Below are 13575 nucleotides of genomic sequence, written 5' to 3' on the forward strand. Positions count from 1 at the left end.
TTTTTTCTTCCGGAAAACGACCATACATGAATCTATAACCACTTATTATTTTTTTAAAAATCATTTGAATCATCTTGGAACTCCACAAAATCAGATAAAAAATTCTGAAATTATGGTTTTAGACCTGCAATTGTGATCGCGCCAAATTTTTTTTCTCTAGATCAAAAATTAATTTGCAGTTCGGAAATGTTCTGTGGGAGAGCGTGCTATTGTCAATTCAAAAAGATCGCACCGGTGAACACACAAACAAACAAGTAAACAAGGGGGCGGAGCTATCCGCCCCTTTTCGCAAAGGCGCCGCGCAGTTTTTCGACGGTATTTTAGCGATGCCGTTTTTTGGTAATGTTTCATCGAATTTCTTCCGAATTGAAGAAAATTCGTCGATTTTGTGAAGGAATATATAACTTTGTTTTAATAAAAACTGAGAAACACAATTGGGAAACACTATTCTTTGATTCAGGGTAAAAATGAAAAGAGCAAGACCATGTGACGTATTGAATCCTGCAATGATGAAAATAAGAAGTAGAAAAGCTTCGAGATCACAAAATACATAAATGATCATTGCAAAGTTTCCTGAAAACCTGAAAAACTCGATTGGAGAAGTATTTAGAGTAATTTGTCGATTATTCAACACTTCTCCATAATTGTGATACCAGAAGGCGATTTTTCTTATTAGATGATGGATGAATTAGGACCGAGGACCCAGGACCCAGGACCCAGGACCCAGGACCCAGGACCCAGGACCCAGGACCCAGGACCCAGGACCCAGGACCCAGGACCCAGGACCCAGGACCCAGGACCCAGGACCCAGGACCCAGGACCCAGGACCCAGGACCCAGGACCCAGGACCCATTCTTTCGGCTCCCTTCTCTGGAGTCCAGAGAAAGAAAGAACTGATCCTTCCCTTCATTTCTCTCTTCCTTTATTGTATTCTGCCTGAGGTCAACGTGGGTTTCTATACCATCTCACGTGTTTTTTTAGTTTCATAATTATTTTTTTTTGTCATTTGAGTTTTGTTTCATCCAGAATTTTTTTTTCGACACGTTGAAATGATTACACTTTTGAAGCACAATTTTTCTTTATAAATCTACCTACACTTGTGTAGGGCAGGTGAATGTTTTTAGTGATGATGATCACTTCGGATAACTCCAAATACAAATTTATTTAAAAATATGAAAAAATATTCAATGATATTGAGAATATACAAATGTCATAGGAACATGATAAGACATAAACAAGTTATCAGTTAAATCAAAAAGTTAATAGGAATATGTTCTAGAAAAATTAATTAAGAATATCATAGACTTTTAGTAAAAGTTCAATGAAACCAATTTGATACATGTCCAGCTAGTCTCGTAACCCCATTGACAAAGGCGCCAACTCTTCTGCGTTCTATTGTGAGAACGATTGTTGACTCATTTTCGAATAGTTGCATGTAGACATCTTTTCCGTGGTCCAGAAGGAATTTCGAAGGGATAATCTCTATGAATGGTGCTCTCAGAATTTGTGCAGCTTTGTGGAAATCGAATTCTTCGTTTACGTTGAATGTGATCCTTGATTTTTTGATATGATTCTTTACCTGAAAATCATATTTTCTAGGGAAAACAGCAAGCTTCTGGAGATCAGGAAGCGTTGGCAAGCGTCGGCTAGAACCACAGAGCTGCATCAAAAGCAGAACATGTTACAAACCTGTTCAGAAAAGATGACAATTCTCTCAGCTTGCAAATGCAGTTTAACCACATTGAAATTGATGTAATCCTTCACTTCCATATTTATATTTTCATCCAAAATGTCCAATTCCTCTACTGCTTTCCATTGAGTTGATCCAATTATTTCTTCCCATCCGCTCATTGTTAAAATTGCCCCCCTTCCATGCTCCATAGTATCCATCCATTTTCGGAATTTGATAAATTTCAGAGTTCCAGGATGTAAGTGTTCCAACAACTGCCATGTTTGTATTCTGTTATGCTCATCGGAATCTTCAAACCAATTCAATTCAATCTCGAAACTTCGAACATGAGTAGGTAACGAAAATTTTGCCGCTTTTTGCAATCGATTGGCTAGTTGCTTATAAAAATTACAGAAAGGATCGATTTCTGGATCCCATTGATTCCGTTCTTCGGTTTCGAATATTAATCTTTGAAAACCTACACGTTGAAAACAGTAATGTATATGATGTGACGCCCATTGTTGGAACCTCCGACAGGAATAGAAATTCGCATGGTATCCTTTCCAAATCATTGTCCTCCCGTCTTCTTGACATCTCCAATATTCCCAATTATAAGAAATTCCTGTGCCGAATTCCAGAAAAAAGGTCTTGACTTTTTCATTGGCTCTTGTGACCCTTAGAACCTTCATCGAAAAGTATTTGAGAACATATTCATATTCCAAAAGTCTCCAATACCTTGCACTTGCATCTCGGAGAATCAATCTGAAAAAATGAAGTTATTCTCGTGTAGCTCGGTCGGCAAGCGTCGGCAAGCGTCGGCAAGCATCCATACCTTTCCATTACACCAGCTTCTTCAATCAGCTTCTCGTTATCCACTGATTTATTATTCCTTCTCAAAAACTCATCACGGTAACACTTCTCAAAAACAGTTTCCAATTGATCAATGGAATAATCAACGTTCAACTTTTCTTCATGATCGTTGTACCATTCATCCGGTGTCTCAGAATCAGAATCAGTGTCAGTAGATTCTGTGAAGTCTTCTCGCCGTTTCCTCAACACTGCAGTTGTCGTCTTGATCTCTGAAATGTTTAGAAAATCGATTATCGATTGGAAAAGAAAATTCTTACTTTTGGACACTGGTACTCTTGTCGACATCAACATCTCACAAACATTTCGATGAGCTCCTCTAGCAGAGTTTCTTTTCAAAAATTCGTATTCTGCACAAAACTCGCGCGATTCTTTTTCCAGAAAGTGTTCATGCACCATTAGGAGAGGCTGGAAAATAAGAAAATAAAAAAATGAAAATTTTTTAATGCAATTCAAAGTCAAAAAAAGCAGTGCAAAATGGATGACAAAGCACTGAAAACTGAGAAAATCGAAAGTGCTGCGAGCTAAAAAAGTTCGCGCCAATATTCAAGCTTTGCGTACGACGCACCATAACTGACGCGCAATGATAAGACTACGGTACTTGTCACAGAATTTGCTAGATTTCTGGCAACAACTTGGATTTTCAGAACAAAAAGCTAGATTGTGTTTAATGTACAAGTTCATCGAAACGTCAAAAAAATTCAATAAATGAAAAATTTGAAATAGTAAAAAATATAGATTTGAAGGAATCTCAAGGAACTTCTCACGGGACAAAATGAACATTGATTCTCCTAAATTAGCACATTTTATTCAATCCTAAATAAGGGTCGAATTAAAATTACAGAACAATTAAAGTACAAGATAAAAAAAAATAAATCAAAAAAATCCATATTAAAAGTTCCCATCCATTCTGGCCGGTGCATTTTCGTTATAATAAATGATCATCGACTCATTTGGAAATAGGGAAATGTACAATTGAGTTTTTAATTTTATAACATATTTTCCATTTGGCAATAAATTGAATTTATTTTTCTTGAGAATTTCTTTAGCATCTTCAAAATCGAAATCACGGCTAACCATGAATTTGGTCTGTTGCTTGGTTGGTTGATTTTTGGCAAGCTCCTCACAAAAACTGCGAATATCCTTCGATTTCAATGGAATTCGAATTTTGCAGAAATGAATATAATCCTTCATTTTCATTCTAATCTTCTCATCATCGATATCCAATTCCACCGCATTCTTCCATTGTGGATAATTGTATATATACTCCCATCCGAGCATTTTCAGAGTTGCATCTTCTACATAGCCGTCTCTATACTTTCGAAATTTAATCTTTTTCAAGAATTCCGGATTTATACGACTCAGGATCATTGATACTTGGTCGAAATTCACAACATCATTATCGCGAAACCAACTGAGTTCCATTGAAAAACTCGTTACTGTAATTAGACTTGATTTCAGCCAACGACAGAGGATTTTGAAAAATTTGAAAAACGGAGAGGCCGATTTTTTCCATGGATGCGTTTTCTCCGTTTTAAAAGCAAAATGCGTCAAATCAGTTTTCTCCACACAACTGAATATCTCAAAAGCGGCTCTTTGCTGGAACTTTTTCTTGTCGAATTGTGCATGATAACCTCTCCAAACAAGTGATTGTTCTCTGTCGCATCGCCAATATTCCATTTGCTTCATGCTTTTTGGATCAACGTGCATTTCAGTTTTAATCCTGTCGTGTCCTCTGGTGACGACCATTGCATTAATAGGTGCTGGTTTCTGTTTGATGATATTGCAGAATTTTTGACTGGAATATCGAAGGTGCCATCTGGAAATTTTAGAGATTTACTGGTTAGCCGTCGATCAACCGCTGATCAGCTGTAGGTTAACCGCCGGTAAGCAGTTGGTAAGCCACTGGTCAGACGCTGGTCAGACGCTGATCATCCGCTGGTTTGCCACTCTTTAGTTGCAGACAAGCCGCTACTCGGCCACCAAAGCTGAAAGTCAGCGGCCGCCCAGCCGCCTATAACCCGTTAATCAGCCGCCAAATCAATCAGTTGCCGATAAGCCACTGGCCAGCTGTTTATCAGATGCCGATCAGAAGCTGGTTAGCCGCAGATTAACAGGATGCCGATCAAGCGCTCGGCCCAAACTCACATCTTGTAAATATCCGCATTTTCAACAATCGTCTCCAAATCCGCACTTTTCAAATTCCTATCCGACTGATTCTTCAAATACTCTGCCTTATGAAATACCTCAAAAGCATCTGCCATTTCTCGGTCCAAATAACCACCGTTGGATTCTTCATAAATTAACGAAACGTCAATGTTCGACCGATCCGAATCGTTGCTCGTACATTTTTTCGTGCTCTCGTGCCGCCTTGTTGCTTTTGGGGTGTCTGAAAATCGATTTTTCTTTTGAGAATTTAAATTTTGGGATTCAGCCGTTACCATAAGTGCTTCGAGTGGATTTCAGCATTTCAAAAAGGTTAACATGTGCTTTGATGTATGAGTTCCTCTTTAGAAATTCGTATTTGCCACATATTCCGAGAGATTTCGCGTCCTGGAGATGACTGTGAGGCATTACGAGGATAAAATTTTTTTTCTGAAGTTTTAAATTTAAAAAAAGAAGGATCAACAAAGTATAACAAACAAAGATTAGAACATCCTCATCGAAACAATAAAGAGCCATAAAAATAATGGTTTATCCAAATTAGTGCCTAATTAATTCAAAAAAAAAGAACAAAATGTGAAAATAATTGTTACAGAATAAGTCAATTATCAATAATTGCATATTAATCGCTTTCACCGCATCTCTTTTTTTGAATTTTTCAGACGTTTCAGACAGTTTCGTTCGGATAGCCTTCAAATCTAGTGGATGAGCGGTTTGGACAGTTATGATAGATCCGATATGTGGAGTGTGTTGGTTGTAAGTCTGGAAATGTATTGGTTAAGAACTTCGACAGCGTAGCCAAGCTTTGTAGCTTGAAATCCTAGCTCAAAAATTCAAAAACTCACCTCAACAAGTTTCACAACATCGTCAACCCCAAGAGACATCAATCGAATTGTTTTGAAATGCCAAAACTTCTCCCAATCCTTTTGAAACAAGTCATCTTGAATATCCAACTCCACTGCTTGCAACCATTGCTGATACACTGTCAGATCACATTGGCTCCAACCGTTCTCTTCCAATTTGAAAGGCTTGTCCAGTTTCTGATCACAATTAAGGGATGAAATCATTTCGAAACTTTCCCAGACCCTCAATTTGATGGTTTCCAGATATCCGAATGCAAAATTGCTCAGAAACTTATAAAGGAGGTTCATCAAACGTTCCTCACTGCCACATTTTCTACTAATTGTGAATTCAAATTTTTTCGTATTTATAGAAGCATTGTCCATCAGGTGGAGATACCAAAGCGAGAGAACTATCTTCAATGTGTCATGCTCGGGAAACGATCCAGCGTGCTCCTTGTCACAGGGTTCAATATCAAAATTCAACGTCTCCAGTTTCACATTTTTAGTACTGAGAAGATACAACAAATCGCAAGCCGCAGCAACTTTGAACTCCTCCGTTTTCATAAAATACCCCGAATCAGTTTGGATGTATTTCACAATTTCCTCCTCTTCGGTTGATTCTTCCTTAGAGTAGTTGATTTTGATTGTCGAATTTTGGAGATCCGTAATTTCGATTTCAATGAATTTTTCAATGCCAGTGAGCCATTTGATTGATTTTATTGGGAGTTCTAATGATTCAGCAGCTTTACAGCATGCTGTTGAAATTCGGCGGAGGCGGAGTCTGGAAAAAATGAAATAGGTCAAGAGGAATGGGCTTGAAAAAAGGGGGGGGGGGTTTAAGCTTCAAACTTTTGAACTTTCAAAAGCGCTAGATCAAGCGGTGACCGGTGGCTGATCAGCGGCTGATCAGAGACTGATCGGCGCCTGACCTGCGGCTGACCGGCGCCTGACCTGCGGCTGACCGGCGGTTGACCGGCGGCTGACCGGCGGCTGACCGGCGGCTGACCGGCGGCTGACCGGCGGCTGACCGGCGGCTGACCGGCGGCTGACCGGTGGCTGACCGGCGGCTGACCGGTGGCTGACCGGCGCCTGACTAGCGGCTGATCAGCGGCTGACCAGCTGCTGGCCACCAGCGGCTCACCGGCGGCTGATCGGCGGCTGACCAGCGACTGGCTGGCCGACGGGTTGAAAAACTCACAATTTCACAATATCTTCCAGTCTTTCCTTATCAATCAACTTGAATTCTTTGTCCGCTTCCTTTTTAAAACATTTATCAACTTCTATCATAGAAATCGGATCATCTTTTGTGAGGTCATCTGACGGGCAATAAATTTGCTTCAAATTTTCCTCGTTGTTACTTCCATCACTGGTTTCCGACTCGTCAGATGAGAACGCTTTTGTACTGTCGCTCTTTTGAGCATCGTTTAAGGAGCTTCGGGTGCTGCTGTCAACGGATGCTCGTTCTTCTGAAAATCACAGGATTTTGTAGAAGTAATGAGCTTTCGGTTTGTGATAAACGGCTAACCGGCGGCTAATCAGCGGCTGACCGGCGGCTGACCGGCAGCTGACCGGCGGCAACGATTTTTTTACCTTCAATTGAATACTTCCTCTCAAAATAGGAAAGAAGACGTGCCATCGCTGATGTTGTCTCATTTTCCTTCGAAGATGAACTCGATTCTTCCGACAAACTGGATTTTTTTCTTTTTGAAGGTATCGCAACCTCTTCATCGTCTTGACTTTTACTCTGCTCATCTAAAACTTGAATTTGTTTCAGAAAATTCCAGAAATCCAACCTTCCATCGTTTCTGCATCATTTATCACTTGACAGACACTTTTATAAGCTTGTTTCATAGTGTATCCCTTTTTGTAGAGTTCCAGAAGATACTCCTCCAGTTTTGCCTTGTCCGTTCGGAATGGGTGTATCATCTTCAGAAAGCTGAAAATTGGAAGAATTGATTTGAAACATTAATTGAAAATTCGAAAAAAAGAGAGGAAAAACGAGGAAACAGCGATGAAATAATGATGACAAATTCAAGAAAGAAATTTGAAAAGAATCCCACAGGAAAGGAAGATCAAAAAATGTAGATCAAAAGTCCCGAAAAATTGTTCATGTCTAAAAAATCAATCTGAGCTTCAATTTTGATGTGGACAACTTTCATCGAAGAAAATTAAAATCTAACACTGTCTGAAAATAAGCAATTGAAACAAAAGAACCTAGAAATTTTTCAGAACTCGTTTATTCGGTAAAAAAAATAATGACAGATGGGGCTCAGGAAACGACCGATATAATAAGAGAATTCCGAAAAAAAAGGAAAATGGAGCCAACATCAAATGAAACAGGAGAATAGGATATTAGAAAGAGCTGGGGATACTGTAATAGTATTTACACATGACTTGAGATATCATTTCAAATAGGTATGATGGGTTGAGCTGAAATTTAAGGCCACTGCCACGGTTTCGAATAAATTAGAACCAATTTTCGCTTTCACCTCTTCACGTGTCAATTTGTACATTCTGGCCAAATTGTCAAGTTCTGTAGAATCATATCCAGGTAACAGTCCCCATCACGCTTCCCATATGTTAATTTAATTTAATTTAATTTATTGACCAGGTAATGAAACAATAGAGGGCAGGACATGAAAGACTCAGAAAGAATGCCCCTCATGAGGCCGATCTGAGTAGGGGAGGGGAAACGGGATAATTAAGATATTTGACACAGGAACAATGAACCAGTATAAGAAGAGAAAAGAAAAAAAATAGGGAGCAAATAAATCAATAGCGGGTAATACTGGAAGAAATTAAGGATTCAAACTCGGAAGGTAGGAGAAATCGGGTAACTTGGGAAGTGATGGCGTTCCACAGGGGAACAATTGAAGAAAAATAGTCAGAGGAGTAGGGCTGAACAATAATTAAGTTCATAGGGCGACGAGGGGAGGAGGAGTGTTTGACATGTGCATTTAGGTTAGGAAAGTAGGCGGAGCCATTTAAAAATTTATAGAGAAGAATTAGTTGAGCTTTTAGCCTACGATGTCGAATGTTGATTCGTATTTTCCTTCGGAAAATCTCAGAGTTAGAGTCGAAAAGTTTTGACCTGATTTTGGGTCTGTTGGATATTTGATGATTGAATTTGATACCCATATTTGAATTTCGCAGGATTTGTGATGGAATTTTTCCGCCATACCGTTGCAGGCCGGTTTGTTATTTGCTATCTGGAAATAGGATAATTCAATTAATCGATCCATATCAAAGTGCCTAGCACTTCACTGTTTGGCTTGAAATCTTAAGAATCTATTTTCTCTAAGATTTTCAGGCCGAATAGGCCAGATCTAGACACTCAAATTTGGTCATTTTCCACTAATCTTCACCTCCAAAAACTTGACCAAATTGAGATAGAGAGAGTGTGTCCTTCCCAGGAGTCATGTTGCGGACCATTTCTCTCGCTCGTTCTTCTCACACCTTCTCCCACCGGATTCCGGATTCCGGATTCCGTATTCCGGATTTTGGATTCTGGATTCTGGATTCTGGATTCTGGATTCTGGATTCTGGATTCTGGATTCTGGATTCTGGATTCCGGATTCTGTATTCTGGTTTCTAGATTCTGGATTCCGGATTCTGGATTCTGGACTTTCCGGAGAATAATAATAGCGTTGTAATCAGCCTGTTTGAAAGTACTACTGATTATTTTTCGTAACTTTCGAAGTTATCCGACACTTCCGACTCTTCTAGAAGCATTTAAAACTTTTGACGAAATATGATTTCTACTATTTTTCATTTGCCACGTTTGACTATTTTAACGATTCACTTTTTTTCGATTTCGAAACGTTTGACTATTTTGATGATTATTTTCCGTAAGAACAAATTATTTTTGAGCAATTCGATTAATCAAAAGTGTCGAATTTCACGTGATTTCATAAATGAAAAACTTGAAACGGAACCTTACTAAAAGTGTTTGATTTGGGGCTAAAATAATATTTTAAGAGATACAAAAAAACAAGCATGTGGAAAAACCGGTGGATAGGGAGATCCAAATTAATAATAAGCTCTGAAATTTTTCATTGACACAATCACAAAATAAAAATAGAGAAAAATATGTCCTATTTCGGAGAGGACGGCCCAGAATCGGTCTGCTTAGAAAAGCATCCACCGCATGATGATCCAGAAGTCGACTGTTTTGAAGTGGACGGTTTCATTTCCTTTTTAGTGAATACAATCTCATTTTCCTCATATTTGACAAGGAAATCGCGAAATTCATCTCCAATCACATTCTTGTACTTATCCTTCATTGATTCAGAGATTTTTTGAGATGTCGAAATGGTAAAGAGTTTGGTTTTGAGTTCATTTTTCTCGAAGAGCTGAAACAATGATTTTAGGATTTTGGTGGGATGCAACCGCGCAGTTACAGTACCGATCAATAAGATATAGAAACATTTATAAATTTCAGTTGATTTTAGATGATTTTGACCATTTTCAGGAGATCTTGGATTTCGAGCTCGAACATTTTTGAGGATATAAAAAAGACCCGACTTAAAAACTGCATTCACATAATTTTTTGAAAATTCCTAGTTTTCTCCTTAATGCGTGAAAATACGAGAATCGGCAAATAGCTGAAAAGCCAGGAATTTTCAAAAAACTCTGTGAAGGCACAGCTTCCAGTCCTCAGGTAAACGATTCGGAATTAGATCTGAGTTCATTCGGAATTAGATCGAATAACTCGAAATTCGGAATTAGATCTGAGTTCATTCGGAATTAGATCTGGACTAGATCTAATACCGAAGTTGCCACGAGAAATGCGCCATCAATGACTCAGCTGCCGCGGATGAATTGTTTTCTTTTTTTTTGTTGACCTAAATTTTTTTCGTCAGGAAAATGGGTATTTCTCTCAACTTTTGTCTTTTTTTTCGCTCAATTATTAAAACTATATTTTCTGGAACACATTTTAATGTGTTGTGCACGTTTTTGCAAAATTTTAGGTGAATTTTTTTAGGGACAGCTGAATAATCAAAGTTCAATTTATATATACGACTTCTATAGAAGACAGTAATTCTATGAACCGACAAAAATACGAATATTTTGAAGATTTTAAATTCAAAGAAAACTCTGCAGGTAAGATAATTTTTGCCCTTTTCAGCTTAAAGGATTACGTAAAAACGATGCAAGGGATCGCCGAAAAAACAAAAAAAAAAGAGATGATAAATTTCTCTGATAGTGAGCTCAATTTACACAAGTCGAGAAGGCCTTACTTTTGGAAGCCGTGAAAACTTCTTTTTTCAGTTAAATCAACATTCATTTCATAAAGAATATCCATCTTATCTACAACCGGAAACTATGACAAGAGAATTTTCAAAATCGAAAATATGGACGAGCGGAAGAATTCGAATTGAGATTTTTTTTCATAAATTTTGTCACTTTTTCTTATCTCATAGGTCCCATTATTCTCGCTGATCTCATCGTTTTCTTTTTTGCTGATCCCATTCATTCATTTGTATCACACCCCTCATTTTCGTTCCGATTTCCTATATCTACATTTTAATCAATGTTTTTCTTTTTCTCATACTTGTTCTGTTTTCTTTTTTAATAAATGTTATTATAAATAAAGTGAATGGCGTTGAAAAGAAAACAAAATTTGAAAAGCGCTCGCTACGATGCTCCGAAATCCCGCTGGTCTGTTCGGAATTAGATCTAATTCGTTCGTAGTTCATTCGGTGTTCGGAATTACATCAGCTAAATTCTGTATTAGATCATGCCACTTCTATTTACGAACGAACCCAGATCTAATTCCGAATGAAGTCTGATCTAATTCAGAATCGTTTACCTGAGGTCAAGGTCTGTGGTACACCCTTCAAAATTTTCAAAATGATAGTAAACTTGCCAGACTCTTGAAAATGGTCAAAATCAAATGAAAAATAAGATTTTGTATACTGTACAACCTGGAATAGAAGAGCCCCGTAACTGCTAACTTTGATCAAATTTATCCCGGTTCCTGTGAAAGATATCAGAAAGTTGTCAACTGGTAAATTGTTGATCATAATATCCAAACATTTTGTCAGTTGACACATTTTTGGTATCTTCAACAGGAACCGAGATAATCAAACTCAAACTTGTAAGTGTGGGGGCACTTCTATTACAGGTTCTATGGTATTTTATTGACCGGTACTGCAGCTCTGTCGACAAATATGTAGTGAAAGTAAGCTAACAAACGCGTAGCTCCACCGAGCTCCGACTAACCTGCTTCAAATATTCCGACGCGTCTTCTTTCAATGCGTTCATCTCAATTCTCATTTCCTCACATTTGAAAATCGAAGCCATATCCAAACACGTAGTAAATTTCGAATGCAAATTCCCAACATTCAATTTTCTCACAAAATTTTTGTCTTTCAACAACTCTCTGAATTTCGAATCTAGCTTCTTGTAGAACTCCGCCTCCATATAATCCGCACGAATCTTCAAAAATTCAATCGATTCTCTCTGCTGCATCCATTCATTCAAAAAGTTGTACACATCGTCAAGTGCCACATCCTGATAATTGAGATTATTCGACACCAAATGCTTGATATTTCTCAGATAGCGAACAACGACGCCGTTGTTGCATTTGTGGTAGTAGACGCATTCGCGAGAGTCGTTCTGATGGATTCCAATCATTACGCCTACCGGGAAATCAGCGTTTGCATAGATTTCAATTTCCTTGATAATTTTGGCTTTGGGAAGTCTTTTCAATTGGGTCCGGAAGAAGCATGATCTGAAAAAAATCAGGATTTTGTCTGTGTAGCTCAACCATGTAACTGAGCTTGCAACTATGTATCTGAGCTTGCGACCGTGTAGCTCACCCAGCAACCGTGTATCTAAGCTGGCCTAGCTAGCATTATCATACTATTAACATGGCTCATCCGACGACCGTATACTTCAACCAGCAACCATCTAGCTTAGCTCGCGACCGTGTAGCTTAGCCAGCAATTTTGTAGCTCCAACTGACAATCTTGTAGCTGAGCTGGCAACAGCATAGCTCAGCAAACAGTCATGTAGCTGAGATAGCAACCGTGTAGCTAAGCCGGCAACTGTGTAGCTGATCTGTAACCGTCATAGCTCAGGCAGTGACCGCCTAGCTCAGCTGTCAACTTTGTAGCTGATCTAGTAATCATATAGCTCACCCGACATCTCGGCAGTCCAGCCATTAACTGTGTAGCTGAGATTGCAACCGGGTAGCTGTGCTAGCAGCGGCGTAGCTCACCTGACAACCGTGTAGCTCAGCTTGTAATGAAATAGCTTTGATGGTACCATTGTAGCTCAGCCAGAAATTGTGAGTCGAGCTTACCACCTGAGCTAACAGTGTAGCCGAGCTGGCGATCATTTAGCTCAGTTAGCAACTAAGCAGCTAACCCAGTAATTATATCTCATCCGACAACCATGTTGAGGAGCTGGCAACGGTGTAACTAAGCTTGCAACCGAATAACTTAGCTCACGACTTTGTAGCTCCCAGAGAACTCATGCCAAAACTCACTTATCCTTGAAATCAAACTCTTTTGGAACCAAATCATTCAAACTCTCCGCTGGCTCCATCTCCAACAACTTCTCCCTGAAAATAAACAATCTCTACAAGTCTCAAAACTCAAAAATCCTCACAATGTCTCCATCTCAACTCCTAGACGTCCTCTTTTGAATCTTCTGAACAGCAGATAAACCTCTTTTCTGACGTCTTCATCTTCAACTTCGAATCCCGTTTTTGCCATCTCAATAAGTGTTTCTTCTTCGTTTTTGTTTCGAAGGAATTCATACAAAATGCACGTTCGACGGTTTTTCAAATCTTTCAGGAAATCGCTTGAAAGTTGGTTGGATTCTGACATGATGGGGCTGGAAAATTCAAGAAAAATTAGTGCGAAAAAGGCGAAAAAATGACGAGAATTGCGATTTTTCAAAACTGTTTTTGTTCTTTTTTCCCGCTCAAAAACTGCGACTCGATTTTGACCGCCACATTTTGTAGATCAAAATTTGTTTTGTCAAAAAAAGCAAGATTTAAATACTGTCTATTCAATAAAACGT

The 13575-nt window shown here is 38.7% G+C and overlaps 5 protein-coding genes across 5 annotated transcripts; 2 read left to right on the plus strand and 3 right to left on the minus strand.

Moving 5' to 3' along the window:
* Positions 1-679: 679 nt before the first annotated feature.
* On the plus strand, positions 680-940 carry CBG21604 (the record flags this gene model as incomplete). The annotated part of the gene is made up of 1 exon (XM_002632631.1): positions 680-940. The coding sequence occupies one exon, from the start codon at positions 680-682 to the stop codon at positions 938-940; it is 261 nt and encodes an 86-aa protein (XP_002632677.1).
* Positions 941-1318: 378 nt separating this feature from the next.
* Positions 1319-2935, minus strand: CBG21605 (the record flags this gene model as incomplete). The annotated part of the gene is made up of 3 exons (XM_045244885.1): positions 1319-1579; positions 1690-2431; positions 2502-2935. 3 exons carry the CDS (start codon positions 2933-2935, stop codon positions 1319-1321), a joined length of 1437 nt encoding a protein of 478 aa, XP_045097341.1.
* A 492-nt stretch (positions 2936-3427) lies between these two features.
* Positions 3428-7467, minus strand: CBG21606 (the record flags this gene model as incomplete). The annotated part of the gene is made up of 8 exons (XM_045244886.1): positions 3428-4355; positions 4685-4925; positions 4978-5131; positions 5330-5461; positions 5545-6322; positions 6740-7007; positions 7132-7293; positions 7335-7467. The coding sequence occupies 8 exons, from the start codon at positions 7465-7467 to the stop codon at positions 3428-3430; spliced, it is 2796 nt and encodes a 931-aa protein (XP_045097342.1).
* A 1235-nt stretch (positions 7468-8702) lies between these two features.
* CBG21607 lies at positions 8703-9194 on the plus strand (the record flags this gene model as incomplete). The annotated part of the gene is made up of 2 exons (XM_002632634.1): positions 8703-8734; positions 8852-9194. The coding sequence occupies 2 exons, from the start codon at positions 8703-8705 to the stop codon at positions 9192-9194; spliced, it is 375 nt and encodes a 124-aa protein (XP_002632680.1).
* Positions 9195-9635: 441 nt separating this feature from the next.
* CBG21608 lies at positions 9636-13379 on the minus strand (the record flags this gene model as incomplete). The annotated part of the gene is made up of 4 exons (XM_002632635.1): positions 9636-9893; positions 11767-12277; positions 13037-13111; positions 13159-13379. 4 exons carry the CDS (start codon positions 13377-13379, stop codon positions 9636-9638), a joined length of 1065 nt encoding a protein of 354 aa, XP_002632681.1.
* Positions 13380-13575: the final 196 nt, after the last annotated feature.

This window comes from Caenorhabditis briggsae (genome assembly GCF_000004555.2).
Source record: "Caenorhabditis briggsae complete genome, chrIV, whole genome shotgun sequence".
In the NCBI taxonomy this organism is placed as follows: domain Eukaryota; kingdom Metazoa; phylum Nematoda; class Chromadorea; order Rhabditida; family Rhabditidae; genus Caenorhabditis; species Caenorhabditis briggsae.